Genomic DNA, 25,557 nt, shown 5'->3' with positions numbered 1-25,557 from the left:
TCAGGCTATCAGAAGAATGAGGTCATACAGGCAAAGCCCTCTCAGTCCTCTCAGTGCCTTGCATATTAAGTGCTCAATGAATGTTAATATTATAATATTTTCTTTGCAAAATTTTAGATGTTATCCCAATTATTAAAAAAATTAACTCATTACTTGGGATCATAGAGTCAAGAATCTATCTGGTCGTCCTCAATTCTATCACAGACAACCATTTCTTAATCTTCTTACATTAGTATACCACAGGATAGTTTCCTAATACTATCCTCTACTAGGGATTCACAGATTAATTTAACAACTTACATTATGCTTACTATGTGCCAGCTCCTGTTGTAAGTACTTTGCATTTCACTGAATATTCATAACACTCTATGAAGCAGTTACTATTATTTTCCCCATTTTACATAGAAGGAAACTAAGGCACAGGGAGGTTTGGTAATATGCCCAAAGACAAACAACTAACAAGAAGAGACAGGATTTAAACTCAGGCAGTCTGGATCCAGAGCCCATGCTCTTAATAACCACTATGCTATGCAGCCTCTACAAGCATCTTTAAACAAGTAAAATTTGACTAATATTCAGATCACAGTTCTCATTTGTACATTTTTCTCACTCTTCAGATTTGATTCCATATAGTCAACATATTCTTACTTTTGTTCAAGAGATGATTTTTTTTCTGTCAAAGTCCCACTCCCTGGAGAGGAGACAAAATCATCTTCATATGAAACACTGCTTAGAGGGGTTGCGGTGGCATTCAAAGGCCGCAGTGCTGATATTCCTCTTTCCAACCTGTCTTCACTCCCTGTTAAAAGTAATAATTGAGATGCCTTTTAAAACAAAAATTTTAAAAACTACAAGCAAAGTGCTCTACAACAAGAGGATTAACAATGTGGATATGGCGACATTTTAGTTTGCTTTTATTAGTGCTACTTTTCAATTTATCCTTATATCTAACAATACATTTTTAACTTTTTATTAGGAAAATTTTCAAACATACATGAAAGTAGAGAGAATTGTATAATGAAACCAATGTATCTATCACCCAGCTTCAACAATTACCAATATATGACCAATCTAGTTTCAATTAAACTTCCTATTCCCCTCATCTCTCACTCCCCTCACAGACTATTTTGAAGCAAATCCCAGATAACATATCATTTCAACTCTAAATATTTCAGTATAATTATAAAATCTTGATTAAAATCTAACAGAAAGATTTAAGAACAAACTCAATTTTCTTATGAAAAAAACAAAGGTGTTGATTTAAAAGCAACTTGCTTTCATCAAAAGAACTTTAAAATCCAAAGAACTTTAAAATTACCACCTATAGAAATAAATGTTAAACAAAAGAGATGAGCAGCACATATAGGTCTACACAAGATCATAATGAAGTGGCTAAATAGGAATTCTAGGAAAATGCAGTGTGATATCCAATTAAGCATAAGATGAACAGATGAAATCAATTCATTTGTCAACTAAGTTGCTCACTAAGTAGACTAGAAATTAAAAAGCCACAGCACCAATTGCTGACTTAAGGCTCAGCCTCACTCCAACTTGGAAATTCTAAGGCTCTGTTAGTATAAGACAGATGCAATCCACCTATGGCAGGAAGAACAGAGAAAAGGAATTGAGCTCATCATAGAAAAGGAAAGTTGTGGTACAGGACCTCAGGGATCATAAGGGAACTTTACAAGCTAATTGTTTCAGGATCCAAATATACAGCTCCATTACTGTTCAAAGTCTGACTGTTTTTCAAATTAGTTTGACAAACAGTGATAGATTTGTTTCTATATTAGAAATGTTACAGTTGCCTCTCTCAATTCTTGACCACTATATTCCCAAGGATTCACAAATCACTGTATTAAGAAATATACTTATTTTCTATCTAAATATATAACTATGCCACAGAAAAACTAGTATGCACTTGATACATACCAATGCTCAACATCACCTATGAATTTCTCTAAATTAGACCAAAATTTTTACAACTACCTATCAACTATTCTTTTATGACAATAACAACTAAAAAATGAAATTAGTCTTTAAGACTAAATTACAATGCTAATTGAAGCTTGCAGATAATTTTAGATTAATTTAGACAATAAGTCTCCCTTATCCTCATAATAATGAAAATTTGTACTTAAGCATTCTCTTGTACAGAATTATGAAATAATTTATCTTAACATACAAATATTAGAAGGCTTATTTTTCTCACCTTTTCCATACAATTGATATGATTTTGTAAAAATATTAATGACACTATGTGGACTTCCCTTTGCCAATTCTTCCCATGGTCCTTTGCTTTGTGTGCCACCTATGTGCCCAAAAAGTGGCAGGAATTTTTCAGCTTCCTTCTGAAACTCTTTGATGGGTTCATAAGTATTTCTTTCTCCAGCACAGAATTCCTTTTCTTTTAAGATTTCTGCTACTTTCAAAGGGGGCTGTCCATTCTGGCCCCCCTCTTCTTCAGACAGACTCCCTTCACTAAGAAGAGGCCCCTCACTGACTGAATCTGTGCTAGAACCAAGAGACACTTTGGCTTTATCTTGAGAACAAGCTTGCATATCAGAGCTAGAAGAGTCAGTCGGCCTCTTACACAACTGTGCCAGCAGCCCTTCTGGTTTGGGACCAGGGGACCTCATTCTGAAGCTTGATATGGCACTATGAGGTCTTATCATCTCCGGAAGCTTTTTAAATTCACTAAGGTTACCTACACCAGGAAGATCATCATCAAAAGTTGCATGAGATACACAGGTTCCCAGCATCTTTTGAATTCGGGCAGAGAAAACATCTTCAGTATCCTCTTTCACAGGCGGACTTAGAGCCTTGGTCCAAGGTCCATCTTCTTGGGGTGTTTGCTGCACATCATAGTCAGTGTTCCACACTGACCCATAATTAATGTTAGCCCCAGCTAATTTCTTGGCTTCACTTTCAATCCTGCTGGACAAAGAAGCAGCTGTTGCTTTCAAGGCTTCAATACGATCCAGTTTACTCTTATATTGGCTGGCACTAGGTTTTAACAAGGCATCTGGATGAGGAGCTGGTGAGGTCAGATAAGGTTGAGGTGTAAAAGTTAATGGCCCTGAAGCCATATTTTGATTCTTCCTGGTTGGTAAAACAGATTCAAAATCCTTATGCAAAATTCCTACATGCTCTAGACTCAAGAGATGGGAGAGCAGATTTCCAGCTGTTCCAACATGAGGCTGTGGTTGAGAATAGTGGACTCGTGGGCTCAATCTGTCAGGCTGCATCCATGTAGGTTCCATCAAGTCCCTTCTGGAAGTGAAAGTCACAATATGTTAGTTAACAGAGTAACTCATAACTAAGCCACCATTTTTTCTTGAAGTTTTGGGTTTTTTCTGAATATAAGAGTAATGCATACTCACTGCAAAAAAAAAAAAGAGGACAGATGGAGAGGGTAAAATGATAAAGATCACTCATAGTTAAACAATGAGAAACAGGCACTATTAATATTTCATTTAGAATTATATCTTCCCAAACATTTTTCTACATGTACGTTGTGTTTTAGTGCTGTTATTTTCACAAAAATGAAACCTTATCATACACACTGTTTTGCAAACTGCTTTCTTCAACTAAGGCATCATAATTTTTAAACTATTAATTAAAGAGAAGGCATTATAACCTTTAAAAATCTTTGGACAAAATTCTTTACAACATTGGCTCTACTCTTCCCTTTAAAAATAATGTTATATAAAAGAGAAACGCTTAAGATTATTAAATATTAACATAGGTATGATATACATTACTCCAACAAATATTTAATAAATGTTGAACATTTATGTTTAACATTGTACATGCTAAAGAAATAAGGGGATTATTACAATCTAGTTCTAAAAAAAATTAATGAACATCAAACACTGAGTCCCAATGCAAAACTATGAGTACCAATTATAAATAGATGATACAGGCTAGGGTGTCCATAAAGTCTAGAAACAGAATAAAGATGTCCTAGCTGACATTATATATAATTCATGTATGTTTTCAGATGATGAACACCTGTGTTCACACTATATATATAGTATCCCTTAACATAGAAAGGTTAAAGGCTGATATTAACTATTAAGAAGATCCACAGAAAAAATAACATGAGGTTTCATCCTTGGCCTTGTCCAATACTTTTGGATGATAACATGAAAATATGCTTATCAAATCTGCAGATGACAGAAAGTTGGGAGGCACAGCTAACCCAACAAATTATCAAATTATGATTCAAAGTTATTTGGACACGCTACAACCTTAGACCAAACTAGTATGGATAATCAGGAAGTCCTACCAATTAAGTTCAAAAAATCATCTGGAAGAGGGTAATCAGTGTGTTAAGGGAACTGAAAACCATGTCATGCAAAGTTTGGCTGGAGGTTATGTTGTAGCAGTCTTTTATACTGAAGGGCTGCTATGAAAATGGAATGAAGGAAGAAAAGACTAGTGCACACATTCCATGCCACCGAATACAGACTATTACAAATGCAAGGCGTGAGGTTATTTAGGACCAAAACTAAGCTGGCAGTAATGGGAATACAAAGGAAGTTATAAATATAAAAGATATTGTTGAGTTTTCTCATTGAACTCACTGCTGAGTCTGATTTTTTTATCCAAGATCTTTAAATTCAAGTATTTAGAACGCCAATTTTGTGGTAGACACCATGGTGATGGTAGAAGAACAGAAGAAGACAAAAATAGAAAGACTTAATCCAGTTAAGACTTAATCCTTACCCTTTATTTTTTTCAAGATCTAGCAAGGATGAGAGATTAATAAATAGCTAATGTTGTAAGTACTAATACAAAGATATTTAAAGTTCAACAGGTTGTAGATAGGGAACAATGAACTCTGCTAGCCAAGGAAAGTAACTTTTGAGTTGGATCTTCAAGGTCAGATATGTAACTTGGAGTTTTCCAGGTAACTAGTGCAGAATGATGGGAAATGAAGGGCAAGGCAAAAAAACGCTTGCTTTTACACATGAAATAACTGAGATATGTTAAAACTATTAACAGCAATGGGGAAGCTAAGGAATGAGTAGAGAGAAAGTGGAGGCAATAGGTTAGATAACACAAGTCGGCGAAGTGTGATATTAAAAGAAAGGAGCAGAACATGTGTAAGGTAATAAAGTCCAGGAATGGATTTGTTTATGTGTGGTTTGTTTTTAATATTGGGTAACTTGTTTAGAGTTAGAAGGAAACTCAGGGAAAGGTAAAAATTGAAGACGTGAAGCCAGCAGGATATGTCTGACAACAACAATGGGACTGAGATGAACTGGAAAGTACACCTATCTAAAGGTATTCAAATTCAAAAAAGTTTTTGTTTATTTATGCTTAAAATTTGAAATGCATTTACAACCTTAAATCATAGGAAACAATTCACTTATTGGGAGGCAGTGTGCAGAGTGGTTAAAAGCACAGGCTTCTGGAATCAGACTGCTTAAGTTCAAATCCACCTCCACCACTAACATTTCGACTTTTGAGAAAGTTAATTCAATTCTAGGCCTCGATTATCTCTTCTGTAAAACAGGAATAACAACCGTGCCTAACTTAAGGAATTACAAGAATTAAGTAATATAATACAAGGAAAGTACCTAGATCAGTGCCTGGAACCTAACAAGTACTCAATAAATGTTAGCTATTTTTGTAAGTATTATTATTCTCTATTGGTCAGGGACACGATGGGGTAAGAGGACTGCGTGTATCAAGCCAAAACTGGAAAGTGATTTGATTTTTATTTGTGCATTCTCAAAGAAGAGTTTCAAAATCTTTCTCTTCCCCAAATGGTTATTTTAAAGAATAATTTATAACCATGCAGTCTCAAAATCACCTTAACTTTCATGCATAAAGTTTTTTTTTACTTTATTGCAAATGATATATTACAGCAAAAAACTTTTTTGTAAAGAAAATATAAAGTAAAATAGCTCTTGATCACCAAAAGTAAAAGCAAATCCCTTCTTAGTCCTTGTTCATGTGTTCACATGCATATCTAAATATATCTTTTGAGAGGTTAAGATGGATAAACTGATATGAGCCATATGAAGAAATTCTGAATAGTAACATATAGAAATGCTTTTTGAAAATTATCCACTACAAATACTTTAAAATATTAATTTCACATGATTCATTCATGCAACAAAATTTAACTGTATGTTTACTTTAGAGAAGGCAAGAATGTTTCCAACTGCAGGTGATCCCCAGGAGCTGACGTTTACATTGGCTATTAAAGGACAGCTAAGAGTTGAACGATAGAGCAGGGCATGCAGTAAGGATAGATGTACACCATGCTTAAGTATTAAGTGTAAGAAGATATTAACCAATTTCTAAATAAACTTGTTCACACAGAAGGTCAGTCAACAAAATTCACTGAGCATAAACCACTATACTGAATTCCATGGAAAGAGAGAACCTTAAGCATCTTTCATTCTCCCCTTTTTACCTTGCAAGAGGCTGTGAAGGTTCTGACAGAGACATGTCGCTACTGGAAGATGCACTTGGGGGACGTTCCTGCACTTTGTTTTCTTTGTCAGATTCTCCAGATGGTTGATACCCTGGTCTGGTCTAGGAGAAAAGGACATCAAATTTATCTGACTCTCATCACAAAGATATATTCAGGAAGCGCATAAGATACATATTAAGTCACCTGAACTTTACCAAGATTATGAAAGGTAGGGGCTTTTTTCTCTCAAATAAAATCAATTCAAACTTAGTTTGTCTTAAAAACAGCCACTACAATTTAATAGTAAAATTACATCTGAAATCCAACAATGACACCTGATACTAACGGCATAATTTGGAGGAAGTAATACTCTTTCTAAATCTCAGTTTTTTCAAATAATAAGTAGAAATACCAACAGTACCTACCCTTCTTGAGGTTACGAGGATTTACTGACGCTTAAATCTGTAAAACCTTTAAAATAGTATGTGGCACATGACACGTACTCAATCTTATTCTTATTATTCTTAAAAACAGTAGCAGTACTCATAAAATTATTACACTAAAGTAGGATATTCTCTTTTCAGCATAGATCACAAACTAAGCTTTTTATTAACATAATCTAACTTTACTTGCTTAGTAATAAAATGAAAACTAGGCAAGATTGTAACTAATAGCAATGATGAGAAGAAAAGAGATCACTAACAATCACTCTAGGAAACCCTAATTGAGGACTTACTTTCAATCATATTTATCAAACTACTCTTCACATAAAATAAATTTCATGAAAGACCATCATTATTACAAATATTGTTTGAGCATATGTCTGAATATTAGGAGCAGTAGGTACTTTTTAAATAGTACAGCAAATAAGTTTTTCCTAACAATGAATTACTGCCCTCTGTATTCTGTCACTCCTACTACCTGTGTTTCCTGGGTAACATGCTGATGAGTCGGCTCTTCGAGCAAGGTCTTTTCTAGTAGCAATGTGGAGTAGGTTTCCTGCAGTCTCCTAGTGGCTGATGGCTCAGGAGGCACACTTTTCACTTTAGCCAAGGCTTCTTTCTGCTTCCGGTAGAGCTCCTGTAATCGTTTGTTCTTCTGCTCAGTGGCCTCCTTTTGAGCCTTCTTCTCTTCATTTTGCTTCCTTTTCCTTTCCTCCTGCTGCCTAACAATGTACTGTCGCACTTCATCTGTGTCATAGTGGCGCTTTTTGGAAGTAACAGGGGGATCTTCATTAGCTGTTATTTTATCAGGCTTTCTTTTTACTGGGCTGTGACTCCTAGGAGCTTGTACTGGTGCTGATGACTTCTGATTTTGTGACTCTCCCATCTCTTGCTTTGTAGCCCGAGCTGTAGAATCCAATTGTAGGTCATCAAGAATTCCACGAATTTCAACAGGTAAAAAGTCCTTATTTAAGGCAGGATTTTCTTCCTGTTTATTATCTGGAAGAGATGGAGCTAATTTCTTTATATTATTTTCAGACCGAACTCTACTTCTCGAACGTTCTGAATTTCGTGGAAGATGTCTATGTAACACATCCAGCCTGGGATCAGATTCTGCTCTTCCAATATGACCTCCTGCAAAGTATGAACTGTTAGTGATGTATTAAAATTCTATACTCATTCCTAAGATTTATTGCACTAAGGAGAAAATTATGGAATTTCACTTTATCCTAAACTCAAATTCAAATATTCTATAAAGTCTTCTAAAGAATATTAGAGAAAAAAAGAAAAACACCTTTTTTTTAGCAGTAATAGAATTTCAATCTTCTGAAAAACTATACTTCCTTGGCATTTTAAAAAAAATGCATCTTTTAATATATCTGAAATAAGCACAGATCTTACTGTTGATGTGAATATTTAACTATTAATAATTACTAATTCTCTCTCATGTGCATATTTAATGTTGCTATTTCTCTCCCTCCCCAGATCCCCAATACAGTTGTTAAAAAAACCAACAATGTTAAGCTGCCACAACTTTCCAATGAATAACAGAAAAAATTAAATATATAGAAAACAATCATTTTATCATCTGAATGTTTGTTGATGTGGCTTACTTTTAGACTGAGAATGCACATGAGTTTTTTCACAAGCTAGATGAAAGTGAAGAGGAGCAAATACAAAGTATATATTCACTTCCATATGCCAAATTATAGTTGCAATTCTCTCTCTTACTGAATCCATCCCAGAAGCACAAATTAATTGAGGGAAATTTTGCTACTGAAAAGGAAAGCTGGCCTAGAGGTATTTATATTTCATTTCCCAAAATTAGTGTTAGTGAAAAAGTGACTAGTTATTTCAAATAGATTCAAAATATTTTGAAAAGAGAAAAGCAATGGACTTGAGGGTCAAACTAAAGAGTTGTGGATCCTAGATCACATTTTGCCACCCACAGACTGTACACCCTTGAGAAAAATTACCGCTCTCTCAAGGCCTGTTTCCTAATCTGTCAAATAAAATAACCAACCTTGTGACTCTACCTGCGTTTGTTTATGTAGGGATAAGACATCAGACTTGATTCTGTTAAGGTCCCTAAAGTCTAATAAGATTTGATTAAATGATGTTTTGCTATTCATAATGACAGCTAACTGTAATTAATAAACACAAACATAATTCTTAATAAAGATCACCATAATACTTATTTGCAGAGATTATCCACAGACAAGCCCAACAGAACACTTCCTCCTTTTCAAGCTACACTCACAATTATAAAGCAAAGTCTTAAAGCATTCTCAAAAGAGTATTTTCACCTTTTCTAAGCACTTATACAAGCAACTTTTACTGCTTTTCTCAACAATTTTAATTATTGAGATAATTTAACTTAATAATTAAATCACTCACCAGATTTAGTAGTTCTTTCTCTTCCACTTCTGTCACTTGACGCTGTTCTTCGCTCTTTTTGCTCCATTCTGGGTGCAGGTCCCAGAATCTTCTTTACTAATTTTTGCCCATCTCGCCATGAAGATGTACTTATCAGACGACTGCTACCTAAAATATATATATATATATATATATATATATATATATATATATATAGGATTGAATTTAAAACTTAAATTGTAGGTGTAAGAAGTATATCTACTCAACCACACAGGTTTTGTAATTAATCTTATGCTTAGCTTATGCCAAAGTCAAAAGGTTTACAATCTAATTTTATTTTTAACCCTAAGTCCCCAAAATCAATTAAGAGTTTGTTTACATCTCGATTTACCCATACATCTCAAATAAGTATAAAATGCTTTGAAAGTTAAGTACCAAACATTAATAATTTCTTCTTCTTCTTCTTCTTTTCTTTTTTTGGTGAGGAAGATTTGCCCTGAGCTAACATCTGTTGCTAATCTTCCTCTTTTTTTTTGCCTTGAGGAAGATTAGCCCTGAGCCAACATTTGTGCCAATCTTCCTCTATTTTGTATGTGGGTCACCATCTCAGCATAGCTGACAAGTGGTGTAAGACTGCGCCTAGGATCCAAACCTACAAACCCGGGCCACTAAAGCCAAGTGCACCAAACTTAATCACTATGCCACAGGGCCGGCCCCTGTTAATGATTTCTGAAACCTCAAGAACCAGGGCAGTGAACCTACCAATTTTGGCACAGAACAAAAATATGTCTTAACTATAATAAGCGTTTCATTTACCAATACTGGGAAAATATCTGGCAGAGAGTAAAGCATATGTTTGCTGAATGAACAAATGACTTAATCTAAGTATAAGAAAAATATCTGAAAAAACATATAACAAACAGTTAGTAGCAATTACCTTTAAAGGGATGGTATTACAGGGAATTTCACATTTTACAGATATACACCAAAACAAAAAAACAAGGATGCTCAAAAAGCAAATATTGTCAACATTTTAAATTACCCTTATTATAAAAGTATGTACCAATAAATACGGCCGTCTACCAAGAGAAAAACTTTTCATTTACTACTTTCAGACTGTAAAAAAATTAAAATTAGACCATCTCAAAATAGAATAAATTAAAAAACATGACTTGAAAGACTGTTTATAAAATAGAAACCATGAAAAGTAAACATAAAATAAATATATAAAAGTACTTAAATGCAAAGTAATATAAGAACTGGAATGAAAATAAAAATAATGAAGTAACACTTTAATTAAACTAGAAAAAAATACTTTTACATTCATAGCCAAAGCTGATAAAATCACAATAAAATCATTCTACTTATACAATTATGGTAGAAATATAAGTGGATATAGTTTCCTTAAAAAAAAAACCATAGTATTACATGTTAGGGACCCCTAAAGTGTTCATTCCCCTTAATCAAATAATCCGAGGAAGAGAAATATATCCAATAGAAAGAAAAAAATAAAAATATTCACTGTATAATTTTTCATAATATCAGAAGTAGCCTAAATATTAAAGAGTGGCAAATAGTTAAACTATGTTTCTACTAGATGGAGTGCTATGTGGCCATTTCAAATTATAATTTCCATAAGAAATAACAGAAATGTTCTTGCAGTAAGATAAGGGAAAAAGATTAAATTTTATGTATATAATGATTACAATCACTTACAATTATGATTTTAAAACTACTATAAAGAAATACACAAAATACTACTAGTACTTTATTTAAGAAAGGCAGTGGTTTGATCTGTTTTCTTCTATTTTTCAAGTTTTCTGTGATGCTATTCTTTTGTATTTATAACAAAATACATTCCATTTAGAGTTTCTTTTAAAAGGGTTTTAGTTTGAAAGTTTAAATGGAAGCATTGTTTTAAAGAAATTATAAAGAGCCATGAATTAGAAATGTGTGCTGTTTACTTTAGAAACGTTTTCCTATCTTCTTAATAACCTTAAACAGTCTATCTAAAATATTTAAAATTTTTTAAATTTTATGCTCAATCTTTATGTTCTTAAGCAAAATGAGAGAACAGGCTTCTCTTGAATTGCAGCTTAATTTTCTGAATCAAAAGCAAGCAACCACAGGGCTGGCCCCATGGCATAATGGTTAAGTTCAGCACACTCTGCTTCAGCAGCCTGGGTTTGTGGGTTTGGATCCCAGGTGTGGATATACACCACTCATCAGCCACACTGTGGTGGCAACCCACATACAAAATAGAGGAAGAGGATGATTGGCACAGATATTAGCTCAGGGCTAATCTTCCTCGACCAAAAAAGAAGTGGAAGACTGACAACAGATGTTAGCTCAGAGTGAATCTTCCTCAGCAAAAAAAAAAAAGTAAGCACTATACCAGGTAGTTATTTATAACTTGGCTTCTGAATATGCTGGGTGGTTATTTCTAAATTCTGGCTTTCTGGAACAGTCTCATGGAGTCATTGGTAGAAAAAGAGGATTTTCATTGTAGATAAACTATTAATACAGCTTTAGCACATTTAATGACTCTGTGTCTCAGTCATTGCCACAGTGCAGACATGGGAATTAGCCTACCACAAAACTGGGTAATACAATCCAAGATCAGTGTTTATAAGTTATTGTGGTCCCAGTGCTTCATTTCAAACTATGCCCCTGACAAGAGTATTATTTAACATCATGTGAAAAATAATACTTTGTCATATTTTTTAAATGTAAGAATTAGTTTAGTTTACATTCAGATAATTCATGTTCCTATAAAATTTTATTTTTTATTTGTATATAGCCAGGGTCATTCTATTATGACATCTAGAGTTAACAATGGGTACCCACAAAATATGTTATTTGCCACTCTATTGATTATAGTCTATGACCAGAAAAACAAGTGCCTGGTCAAAAACCAGTGCCCCATCACTCCTGCTCCATGTTCCCATAAGACTTTGCACATCCCCTACCATACATTCATCACACTTTATGGCAACTACACATCTACTGTGTTCCAGACAGGATTATAAGTTCCAGGAGAGCAGGGGCTATGTACATCCTGCTTACCACTGTATTGCCTAAGCTTAGGCTAGCACAACGCATCACATATAGCAAATACTCAAAAATATTTGCATAATGAATGAATATATGATTGATTCCGAATGTCACCAAACTGAAAGTGACAAGTTTCCAACTTTCTCCACTCTCTCAGCCCAAATTATCCAGACATGAATATGACACGCCAAATAGCCATTTATAGTACAGACAGAAATAACAATTATTATTAATGGAATCATACCTAACATTTGAGTGCTTACCATGTGCCAGGTACAACTATATTGAATCCTTTTAGGTATTAACTATTTTAGTTCTCACAACAACCTTGTGAGAGAAGTAATTACTGCTTTCCTATTTTATATATAGGGAAATCAAAGGACACTAACATTAACTCATTTACCAAAGGAACAAAGCTAGACATGACAGAGCTAGGTTATAAATCCAGGCAGTCTGGATTGAACCTGAAGTACTGATCACTATGGAATTAAGGAATTCTCTTTTTCCCATGCTTGATCTAATCACAGTCCAGCCTGACCGCTACGAGATTGGACTGCCATATTTTGCTTATGCAACATTAATTCTTTTATAAGAATAAGTGAAGGGACTTAGTGACAGTCATAAGCAATCCCTTTGTATATAAAAGTTCACTACATAAAAATCATTACCTCTAATCTGATTAATTTCTATTAAAAATAATGATGGAAAAAATTTGGGGGGTGATAGATGTGTTCAGTATCATGGTGAACATATGGTTTCATGAGACACACACATATGAAAACTTATCAAACTATACATTCTAATTTATGTACAGTTTATTCTACGTCAATTCTACCTCAATAAAACACACATACATAAAATAATGATACATAAAATGTGTTGAATTTTTATATGTGCCAAACAATGAGAACATCTGGTTAACAAACATTTATTTCCATCTAGATGCCATTTCAATAATATGTAACTTTAGGATAGACATGATATTAAGAAAACTAACCTGTTTTGCATTCTGGACTTGATAACTGTGTTACCTTTTGGACTTTTCGTACTGGCTTAACCACTTTCTTCTCTTTACTTTTTTCAGCAGGTTTCTCTTTCATAGAGATATCATCTGAAAAGCAGAAACATTTACAGCAAATATCATATGATTCCTACCCACTCACTCATCCTTCCCCCAGTATAAAAATCAGTATAAAGTATATGATTTAGGTAGGGAGAAAGAAACCTTCACTGAGGCTACTTCTATGACCCATAAGCTACCAATACCAACTCCTCTTATGGAAAGGTCTAAAGATTATCACTACTCCACTGTTAGGTTCCAATTCTTTGTTATTTTTTTCAGGAAACCCTTGAGGAATTTACCTCACTTTCACAAATAGAAGCCACTGCAACAGTAATGCCTTCCAAGCCAGGAGCATATCATTTATAGAATCTCAGAGGTGAGTACTTTCACAGATTCCTATTTCATTTACAAATTCCTAAGTAACTGAGATATTCACAAACTTTTACAATAAAACTTTATAAAATACTTAATGTAGTATTCCTAAATTAGGGTTTTTTATGGTTATGCTAGTGAAATACGTCAAGGCATTTCACACATAAATTACTATTCACTAATTTTAAAACTTCAATCTGGGAGAATATACTGACTATACATATAAATTTGAAAATTAACCTCAATTACAGATCTGAATAAATGTACTTTAAAATACATAGAGAACTCTGCATTCTGGGCAAAATCAAAGCAGGTGTGAGTCAAAGGCCCTAAGGCAGAAGCATATTTAGTGTCTAAGAGAGACAGCAAGGAGAGCCAGAGTAAATGAGCAAAGAGAGGAGTAGTAAGAACTAAGGTTAGAGACATAATGGAGGGCCAGAAGAACTTCAGGTTTTACTCAAGAATGAGATGAGACATTTTTGGAAGATTTTGTGCAAAGGACCCATATGATCTAAATTAAATTTTAACAAGCTTACTTTAGCAGCTGTGATAAGAACAGACTCATCAGAAGAAGGGCAGAAGCAAGGAAACCAGTTAGAAGGCTACTGCAGTAATCCAGGCAAGAGACTCACGGTGGCTTGGACCTAGGTAAGTGGCAGTAGTGGGGAAAGTGGTCTAAATTTTAGATGTATTTCTGACACTATTAGATATAAGGTATGAGAGAAATAGAGGGGTCAGGGATGACTCAAGATTTTGGGCCTAAACAATTAGAAGGAGAGGATTAACTGAGATGGAGAGACTACCAGTAGAGTAAGTTTAAAGGGTGTGTCATGACCCCATTTGCTTAGCTGGCTCGCTCCATTTTGTATATGGTAAGCTTGAGAAACTTATTATATACACAGGGGAGCTGTGGAGTTAGCAACTGGATATAAGAGTCTGAGCTAGGAGAAGTCTGGGCCAGAGACACAAATTTGGGAATCATCAGCAACAAAGAATATTTAAAGCCCTGAGACTAGATGAGCTTGCCTAGTTTGTATGTAGATAAATAAAAAAGAATTTTAAAAAGGAAAAAGAAAAAAAGAGAAAGAGAGGGAAAGAAAAGTGAGAAAGAAAGATAGATCCAAGCACTGAGACCAAGGCATGAGGGAGTCAGGAAAAAAACAACTGAAAAGGAGCAGCTAGACTTAGGAGGAAAACCAAACGCTTATGGTATCCTAGATGTCAAGCGAAGAGTTTCAAGGAAAAAGTGATTAGTCATGTCCAATGTTGCTGAGAGATCAAGTAAGATGACAAATGACAATTACACATTGGACTTTGCAATGTGGAAGTCTTTGATGATCTTGATAACAACAGTCCACAGAGAAGTAGGAGCAAAAACCTAATAGAAACAATTCAAGAGTAAAAGGGAGGAGAAAAATTGGAGACAATGAGTACAACCCAACTTTTTGAAGTTTTGCTATAAATAAAAGGAGAGAAACAAGGCAAAAGCTGAAGAGAGTATGGCCAAAAGAGGGGTTCTTTCACGATGGCTGAGATAACAGCATGTTATCAAACAGTATGTTCATGGACATAACTTCATAGACAGCGAAAACCTGAAGATGCAAAAGAAAGAAAACAGGGCTGAAGAAATGTCCTTAAACACACAAGAGCAAACGGAATCTAAAACACAAGTAGATGGGTTGGTCTTATCTCGGAGCACAGAGTTCACCCACCACAAGACAGAAAGCTGATCCCATAATCTTTGCTGTTAACTATTACATTATACTTCCTCCCCACATGAGGAAAAAATTTCTGAATATAGTATTCCAATAATAATAATAGTAGGAAAACTGGACTGGACAGTTAATGCCACAAAATTTATTAGCAGACTCTCTGTGGGGGCTTACTAAAAACATCTCAGGCTTTAGAGTCAGACAGAGCTGGTTTTGAATCTTGGGTTCAATTTTTAACTACTCTATGCAACTGTGGGAAAACTACTCTTTGATCCTCCATTTCCTCAACTGTAAAAAATACAAAAACCTAAGTACCTAGCATCTTGACCAAAATCATACTAGGTGTTCAATAAATAGTAACATTAGGAGTCTGACCTTCCTATTTCCCTCTTCCAATCTTCCATAAGCTCCTCCTATTTCCAACTGTCTAACATTATTCCCTTCCTATAACGTTCATTTTTCTTTCTGCACTTTGCCCCCATGTTAGTATCGCCTTATCTGCTGCCTGCCAAATTACTAATCATTTCAAACATCTCAGAGATCTAGCAGAAGTCAACTTCAACTAGACTCTGCTATGTTTCCTTCAAATCAGACAGGCCTGACTGAAAGTCCCTCAGTTTAAAAATAGCCTAGTTTCTGTCTCATCAGCCATGTATGCTAATTTTAACCCTGGAGCAGAGCCTAGAAGCTAAGAGAGCCTTATGACTGAAACCACTACTACTTTAGTATACCATGCAGTTAGAAAAGGGAAATATCTTTAGTTTGGGGACAATTTTATGTTTAAATATTATAAGTTAGCATGCATGATAAAACACTCAAAATCTAAGAAAGCTCTACTCTCACCTGCAAAGTGAAGCGCTAAGTCTCGATACAGTTCTCTACTCATGTTTTGAAACTCAGCCTCCTGCCACACTTTCCCATCAGGTGTTCGAATCTTGGTCTCAGAAGGATTGAAGCCTAATACATACCAACAACAAACATTCTTATCACAGTTACTTTATAAGTTTTGTTTTACTCTGTTTTAAGTGAGATATAATTAACATACTATAAAATTCACTTGTGAATTTCACAACTCAGTGGTTTTTAGTATATTCACAAAGCTTTGCAACTATCATCACTAGCTAATTCCAAAGCACTTCATCACCCTGAAAAGAAACCCTGTACCCCTTAGCTGTCACTCCCCACACAACTTTCTCTCTTCCCTGGGAACTACTAATCTATTTTCTATCTTTACGGATTTGCCTATTCTGGTCATTTAATTTATTCATATAAATAGACTCATACAACACATGGCTTTTCATGTCTGGCTGCTTTCACTTAAGCACAATATTTTCAAAGTTCATCCACCATATAATGTGTATCAAAGCTTTATTACTTTTTACTGCCAAATAACATTCCATTGTATGGAAATACCAACATTTGTTTATCCATTCATCAGCTGATGGACACTTGGGTTGTTTCTACTTTTGGCCTATTATTAATAATGCTGTTATGAACATTTCCTGTACAAGTTTTGCGTGGACACAGGTTCTCAATTAATTCCCTTGGGTATTATACCTAGGAGTGGAACTGCTATGGCAACTATGGTTCTCAGTTTCTGAGGAACTGCCAAAATGTTTTCTAAAGCAGCTGTACCATTTTACACTCTCATCAGCAATGTGCAATGTATGAAGCCTTCAATTTCTCCACATTCTCACCAACATTTGTTATTGTCTGTCTTTTTTATTATGGTCACCCTAGGAGGTGTGTAATGATAGCTCAATGTGGTCTTGATTTGTGTTTCCCTAATAACTAGTGACACTGAGCAGTTTTATAAGCTTTTAAAAGAGGAATGTATAAAATTAGCTACCACATAATGTGTTGACAAATACTCTTTGGAAAAAGTAAGCTTAAGTGAGATAAAGCAATACATATTTGTTCAAAAAGATTAGAAAATAAGAAGCACTAAATTAAATGATAAAAGAATGTCAATCACAAATCATGGATTTCGGAGATACAAACTATCCTTCTCAAGACTAAGAGAGAGACGACACTATTCATTCTTCTTTTCTTTGAAGACAAGCATTATTTACTACCATCACACAGGCAAAATGAACCCAAAACGTGGAAAACGGGTCTTTAAAATATACTTGTTCAGTTTATCAACAAACTTTACACATGTACTATTTCTTAGGAATTATCATCCTAATTTCCTACTTCACATTTATCACTACTCTTTAAGAAATACACTGAACTTGAAATGTTATTTTGAAAAATAATAAAATAATGAATTTGCATGATAACCAGAGTAGTATAAAGAATTATACTTTCAGGTGGGCTCAACTTACCAAATAATTGGCAGCCAATAAATATTTGTAAAATTAAAATCAATGTAAAGAATAGGCTGGAGTCAAAAATTGTTAAAATCACTTTAGAGGTGTTAAATAAAACGTACTGGTAAATTAATTACATGTCTAATAGAAAATAATCTATTCAGCTCTTGGGCACAATAGTATAAGCTTAATTTCACCTGACATTTGTGACAAGTGGCACAAAATTATGCCTATATCTATATAAGGAATAAATTTACAAAGTGTTCAGTCTACCACAAGATATAGTTTGTAATAAGAAAGTGAGGCAGTTCTATGAAAATCTCTCTCTCTCTCAACTGTTCTCTTCACCATCACCCCCATTCCATCTCTCTACATTCAAACTTACCATTTTTTCTCCTCTCCTCTTTAGGAAACATGTATCTCTATGGGAGCCTCGCTTTATATTTGCATCTTTATTTGTAAGTTAACTTTAAGAAGCTTTCAATATCTGTTTCAGTTTCTCTTTCTGTCCCCTAGACTTTATTTCCATTCTTTGTCCACTTTCTTACCAGTTGCATTTACTGAATAGAATAAAAAATTTACCGTTCACTTACTTATGTCTAAGACACTGTACTAGGCTCTGAAATAAAATAAAGATGACAAATAAAGGCTCCTAACCTTCATGAGCATTTATACCAGGAAGAAAAAGATGTGCAAACAACTAAGTATAGGACAAGAAAGAATCACATAAACACTGTTTGTGCTCACTACTTCAACTCTTAAAGCAGAATCACAGAACACTTCCTATGTTTCCTTTTAAAAATGACAAACACAAAAACATAAATGAAAAACCAAGGTTCAGAACGGGTTTAGTATGCTAACTGTATAAAAAAAGAAAGAAAATAAACATACACACTCTCTCATTTGTTTGCATATGCAAAAATTATCTCTGAAGGAATACGCAAATCGTTAACACGAGTAACCTCCAGAAAAGGTACCAAGTAGTTGGAGCACAAGACTGATAAGAAGTTTTCTTTCTTTTTTAAAGATTGGTCCTGAGCAAACATCTGTGGCCAATCTTCCTCTTTTTGCTTCTCCCCAGAGCCCCCCAGACACAGTTATATACTCTAGTTGTGGGTCCTTCTAGCTCTGCTATGTGGGACGCCGCCTCAGCATGGCCTGATGACAGTCCTAGGTCTGCGCCCTGAATCTGAACCGGTGAAACCCCGGGCTGTCAAAGCAGACGGTGCAAACTCAACCACTTGGCCAGGGGGCAGGCCCTTGATAAGAGGTTTTCAAGGTATGCCCTTTTCATTTTTTGAAGTGTGAACCAAGAGAATTTCTTACATATTCAAACAAATGAAATTAAAATGTCACTTTAGGATACAGTATATTAAAGACGCTTTTAATTTACACTGCCAAAAAGCTGGCATAAAAAAGTTTTTCACTATTGGGAAAAATAAATCCATTGCTCAAGACATTGGAAATCATATTCTGTTATGACTTCTCAAATGCATACTATGTTTCATAAATTCAGCCCCCAAACACTGTATTTACAAAATATTTTAATATGAAAGCTAGGATATTAAAAAATTAGTAAGTAAAAGGAATATGCAAAATCCAGTAACCAACTCAAAGACACTTATATTTAAGATTTTCATGCTGGTTCTTTAGGTTTTTTTTTTTAATCTTTAGATTTTTGTATTATTAAATAAAATATGGATTCAAATTGACCATCTTCACCTTGTCTTGGTGGAATAACTTTTAGTATTTCAGAATTTTGACTTCTAGAATGAAGAAACCTTAAATGTACAATCTGCACTTAAAGGGTCTGACATCAGTACAGCAAAAGTTTTGGATAATCACTATCTTAGAACCAACAAGAACAATCTGACCCCAGTATTTGCTATTTGCTCTGTCAACAATGTGAACAATCACTACATGGTACACATATGACTAGAAGGATGTGAAAGAATTTTATTGATAACACATTAGATCAATCCTGGATAACAGAGCAATTTTTAAGTATTCTAAAGGGAACTGCTCACAATTTTACCACAAATTAGCTAGAATAAAATGCAAATTTTCCATCTTTTATGTAATTCACAATGAATATCACTAGCAAAACATAATAAGCAACACAAAGTAAAACTGATAATTGCTCAAACTGTACAAAGGAAAATTTGTTCTGGAGAAAAAAATGACTGATCACACCTTAGGACTACAAAAAACTATGAAACTGGTCAGGGAAAAATTAGGTAGAAAAATACTAAACAAAATTGACTACAGCAAACACTGTCCTAGTTTGCTAATAACTTAAAATTAACAGAAGAAATAAATCTTGAAAATATTTTGATCTTCATACATTTATCTATAAAGACTGAACTTTGAGTACTATCACAAAAAAAGGCTACAATTATGATGGCAAAAGTTTTAATGATAAAAGTCTAACATAGACCAACCTGATTAATGAATTAACTCTGTTAAAAACTTTACATGGATGACCCTATGATGATAATTTCAGGAACATAAAAATAACAAACTCCTTAAGACCACCATATATAAAAACGTGATTTGGCTAAAAATGAAAATTCTTTCTGAAAAGCATTTTCTCAATGGAAATCTATCAATGTTGGTATAAATCTGATTTAAGTATTTATTTTCTTAAACATGAGGAAAATAACCCTTTGTGTCGAAGGTTAAAATAATGGGATCAGAATGTCACTACCAAAATATTCTGTAACCATATTAACTGGAACTGACTGAATTATCTGTTAAATATTACTTTTGAAAGAACTTCAAGTAACAATCCAAAGGCAGAATAAGAGCAATATTCTTTCAGTTCTCTGAAAATGGTACTAACTCTTATTTTCTCTTTTGTTAAACTTATTAAATGTTCACATAGTTGTTCTCAAACTATAAGAATCTCCTGAGGGAATGTGTTAAAAACTCCAATTCTGGACTCTATCCTCAGAAATTCTAATATAGGTCCAGTGTAGGATCTGCATTTTTAACCGAGACCTTGAATTACTTTCTCATGCATTTGATTTGGGAATCACACTTTGTTCTAAAGATGATCCTCTCTACTCGAATTCATCTAGATAGAAAGGGGGACAAGGAGGCAGGAAGAGAGAGAAAGATAAAAAGACTGATTACAAACCTTTATATGTTGGAGCAGGTGGTGCTGTTGCCACTTTCCTGACTTTTGCTGTCACAGAGCTGTCAACATTAACAACCATTACTGGATGGTCAATATGACCCAGATTCTGGACCTGGCCATTTGTTTCTTCTGAGTGTTCCCACTGTTTCCTAATCCGTTCCTTGAGTTTTTCCAGTTTGACATCATGTTGTCGCCGCTTTAAGATATCTAATCTTTGGGAGTTAGAAGTACTAGCAGAAGATGGAGAAGAGTCAGTTAGCCGTAACACTTTTGGATCAACATCATGGCCCATGTTACTCACAGAAGTCTTCAAATTGTTCTCACTTCCTTTTGCTCTATTAGGCTTTTCTTCCTCAGTTCTCACAGGAGCTGCCATTTTAATCAAACATTCAGAATTTTGCAATGCATCAATTACTGGTCGATCATTTAAAAACCTAACAACTGTATCACTGATGACAGATGATTGGGAGCTCTCAAAATCACAGCAACGTATATTCCATTCTCCTCGATTGCATATCATCTGGTTTCCACTCTCAGGCTTTTCTTCATTAACATCCACACAATATACATGCTTTGACTCTAAATGGCTGGGACTTATATTAGAAGGTGTGCCATGGATTTCCCTATTATTGAAAAAAAAAAAAGCTTTGAATTAAGAGTACAAAAACCAGTCAAACTGAAACCAGTCATACAAACTGAAGGGAAAGCTCTAAGCTAACATTAGAGACCTAAAAAACCTAGAAATTCCCATAGATTAAAAATAACCATTATTAAGGCTCAATGCCCCCTGTTATCAAGTTAGATGGCAAATAATCTAAATTATAATCTGCATGTTATAAAATAAGAAATATGCAAAAGATGTGTGGCAAGATTTCCTTAAGAACCTCAGAAAACAGGATTATAATCTGACTTTTGGATATTCATTTGACACCTATTACCAAAATGTATATTTTACTCCTTTATGAAATATTAAGTACTAGGAGAAAAAGTTCTCAAATACTGGCATTTCAATGTATAGCTTCTAAATAATGTATCAAATTAACAAATAGATTGGAAGTAGAAATAAAGTAGAGGTACAATAAATATTTTCCTCCAAATAAATGTGCTTAGTAAAGTTAAAGATCTGTGAACCACAGACCACTTTTTTGGCAGTTTTGAACCCTGAAAAGTCTATCTAGAAACCCTGGAATAAGCAAAGAAGACTGGGCGTAGCCAAAGTACATATCACAATGTCCATATTCTCTATTCATAACAGCACTAGCAAAAGTCTTCATTCAGAGACTATTTTTATTTTACAAATCATTCTAATAAGTTATATTTTAGGAACAGGGAAGGTTTATTAAAAGGGAGGGTAATAAAGACAAATAAGCCTCAGCAGAAAGAAGAGCACATGAATCATGAGGAAATACCCAAAAAAACTATAAAAGCAGACATAGCAACAATCTGGATCTACAATGTCTAAAAGAGTAGACACTAGCCATGTAGCTACTGAGCACTTGAAATATGGCTAGTCCAAACTGAGATGTGCTGTAATGTAAATTACATACCAGATTCTAACGATTTAGAACAACAAAAAAGTAAAACATCCTTGTGTGTGTGTGACTATTAAAAATGTTTAAATTACACGAGTGGCTCGTATTAACGGTTCTATTGTATAGCACTGATATAGATGTTTCATATAGAGACATAAAACTCTAAACAGCACAGAATTTCTTAAAGCCATGACTCTGTTACAGCATAACATAGTAATCATATCTATTGAGAGTACATGAGTATGCGCGATTTTCTAAGGAGATAGCCTACAGCTTTCATCAGATTCTCCTTGAGGTCCACGACGCAAAAACATTAGATCCTGTTCTGAGCGGTTGACTATTAAACATGGTTAGGGCTGAGAACTGAGTTTGCAGCTCCCGCTACAGATCAAGACTAAATGTCATTATTTTCACTGTCTTGATCAGACTGCAACAATTCACAGTTAAAATCATTTAGGTCTAAAGTTAGCACACAGAGAAAATAAAATAAATCATAAAACGGTAAGTTACATATCACGCCTCAATCTTAAAAAGAGAAGGACAACTGACCAAAAGAAAAAGGAAAGTAACTTGACAGTCTTTCTTTCATTCATGCACTCATTAAATATTTACTGAGTTCATGTAAGGTGTTCACTATCCAATTCTTTCAATTTTCTGTAAATGTGAAAATTTTCATAATAAAATAATGGGGAAAAATACTTATGAAATATTTAGTAGATGACAGGCATTAAAAAATACTTTGAGAATAAGACAGATTTACAGCCTTACATAAACTAATATAATGGGTAGATATGGAATCAAAATAGAATGCAACATGAAGATGCACTGCTAGAGGAAGTGATGTGTATTATGGGAGCACAGAGGAAGAATTAAACAGGCTGGGGGAATGCAGCAGAGTAGAAACAGATCTGGCAATGTTTTGTACTGAAGGTGATAAAAGATGAATTTTAAGTCATGAATGCAGTTGGCCAGGTGAAAGGCATTCTATTCACAGCTATCCTATGGGTAATTTTTCCTTTTCTTAAAAGATATATAGTTTACACAATTTTAAATATCAGGCTTTATTCTTTGCATGAAGAACACCAGAATATAAATAGTAATTTAGTTTCAATTCTGATAATGCTTATGTTTCTAGGCAAGTTGTTTAATATATGTGTGGTTAAAGATTCTGAACTCTGATTATTTTTCAAATTTTTCCCTTCTCCTTTTTCTAAACTATGAACTTTTACACAGATTAAGTCCCTGGCAGTCTCTATGTTTTTTCATGTTGTTTTTTTTTGCCGAGGAAGATTCACCTGAGCTAGCATCCGCTGCCCATCTTCCTCTTTTTTTCTTTTTGCACGTGAGCCGTCATCACAGCCTGACCACTGACAGACAAGTAGTGTAGGCCCATGCCCAGGGAACCAAATCTGGGCCGCTGAAGCAGAGTGCACCAGGCTTAACCACTAGGTCACCAGGGTTGGCCCATTCCTTCATCATTTTTATCACTTCAACACTAGTGACAACTCTCAAATTTATATTCCCAGTCCTGACCTTTCTGCACACATTCCTACTCAAATTTTCAAATGCCTACTGAATATTTTCACTTACATATTTCAAAATTGCATTACATTTACCATATTGAAAACTGAACTCATAATCAACCTTCACCTCTCAAATTCCTCATCTCAAATTTAAGAGTACAAACATATACCCAGTACTATCAAGCACCATCAGGAAACTCCTTGATTTACTGATTCACACTTAACACTAAAAATGTTTATAAATGTAACAAAGAAATATGAGGTCCAGTGTTTATTACTTATTACTATTTGCTACACTAAGAGCTTTAACACATTTATATCATTAGTAAAATGTCCCACAGATACCAAATTCTATAATTTTATCTGTTGAATATCCTAAATTATCAGCTAACAAAAATGTAAAGCATTTGATATTACCCATACCATCAAAATTCATACACCAATCCTGAACATCTGACTGAGTAGGTTGCTGAAAGGAGCCACCGGCAACCAAGTAAAACAATAAACCAACTCGCATTCTCAAGAACAGAGAAATTTTAGGTAACTGATTAATGCTACCAAAAAATAATAAGAAAAAAACTACACTATACAAAGTTTATTATGCAGAACACCCAATCTGAGATATTAAGGGGAAAAAAGCCACAATTCCAGAGACTGAATAATTTGTCTGTAGTAAACATATACATTAAAATGGTGGTGGCCTGGGGTAAATATTACTACTTCTCCTCCCCAAATATTTAATCTGTAAAAGAGTAGAAAGTCAGTATTTCATAATATAAAAGATTTTTGCTTTATCTTTTTGGAAAATGAAAATGGTAACAATACTAGAGCCAGAGGACTATGAAAAACTCAGAAAACAAACTATAACCTTACTGTAAATATTACAGGCTAACTCTACTTGACAACTTTTTCTTTTGTAAACACTAACCTGTAAGAAACCAAAGGTTCACGAAATTCCACACGATTATTTTTCTTTACATTACTCTCCAGGGTGGTAGCTCTAAGAGGACTACGAGATTTCTCTTTCCGTGATTTAGAAGATTTGGAGGTTGGAACATTAACCCAAGAATCATCCAGGTATCTACCATCTGAAGGAAAAGGAAATTTGTGAGAACATGCGATATAAAATGAAACTGTCTCTGAATTTGGCTAGTCTCTAAGGAAATAACTTTGGTATCTATTATTTCTGGCATCTCTAGTTGGATATTATATAAGTAGTTGGAAAACATTCAGGTTAAAATATTACAGTAACTCAATCTATAGAAAATAAGACCGTAGTCTGAGCAAACAATGCAAAATAAAATTCTACATATAAAATTCCTTTTTGTCAAAGGCTCTCACTCAAAAAAAATATCAGATAAAACCCAACAGACTTACAGGTTTTAGTCCATTATTTAAGAAACCACAGAATTAAATATATAAAAGATAACCAAAGAAAATATTTGCATTGTGTCAATTTATGATAGTATCCGTAAGACAGATATTCCATTTATGATTTTAAACCCCAAGAAAAATATATAAACCTTAATAAGTCAACTAAATTTCAAAGTGATATAATGTAAGTGTGAATTAAAAAAAGAAAAAGACATATATAACCC

General features: G+C 34.2%; 1 protein-coding gene across 4 annotated transcripts in view; it reads right to left on the bottom strand.

The window, feature by feature from the left end:
- The window catches only part of CEP350 (centrosomal protein 350), a 161,052-nt gene that overhangs the window by 100,113 nt on the left and 35,382 nt on the right, over positions 1 to 25,557 (bottom strand). For 3 of the 4 annotated variants that reach the window (XM_046680736.1, XM_046680738.1, XM_046680740.1), the window contains 9 exons: positions 24,888 to 25,047; positions 20,905 to 21,527; positions 16,297 to 16,410; positions 13,304 to 13,417; positions 9,274 to 9,420; positions 7,355 to 8,010; positions 6,434 to 6,555; positions 2,213 to 3,273; positions 649 to 799 (listed from right to left, as the gene is read on the bottom strand). In XM_046680736.1, the coding sequence (XP_046536692.1) occupies positions 649 to 799; positions 2,213 to 3,273; positions 6,434 to 6,555; positions 7,355 to 8,010; positions 9,274 to 9,420; positions 13,304 to 13,417; positions 16,297 to 16,410; positions 20,905 to 21,527; positions 24,888 to 25,047 (3,148 nt within the window). The remainder of the gene's footprint in view (positions 1 to 648; positions 800 to 2,212; positions 3,274 to 6,433; positions 6,556 to 7,354; positions 8,011 to 9,273; positions 9,421 to 13,303; positions 13,418 to 16,296; positions 16,411 to 20,904; positions 21,528 to 24,887; positions 25,048 to 25,557) is intronic. The other variant, XM_046680737.1, reaches the window with a different exon arrangement.

This window comes from Equus quagga, chromosome 13, assembly GCF_021613505.1.
Source record: "Equus quagga isolate Etosha38 chromosome 13, UCLA_HA_Equagga_1.0, whole genome shotgun sequence".
NCBI lineage: Eukaryota > Metazoa > Chordata > Mammalia > Perissodactyla > Equidae > Equus > Equus quagga.
This window is presented reverse-complemented; position numbering and strand designations above follow the sequence as displayed.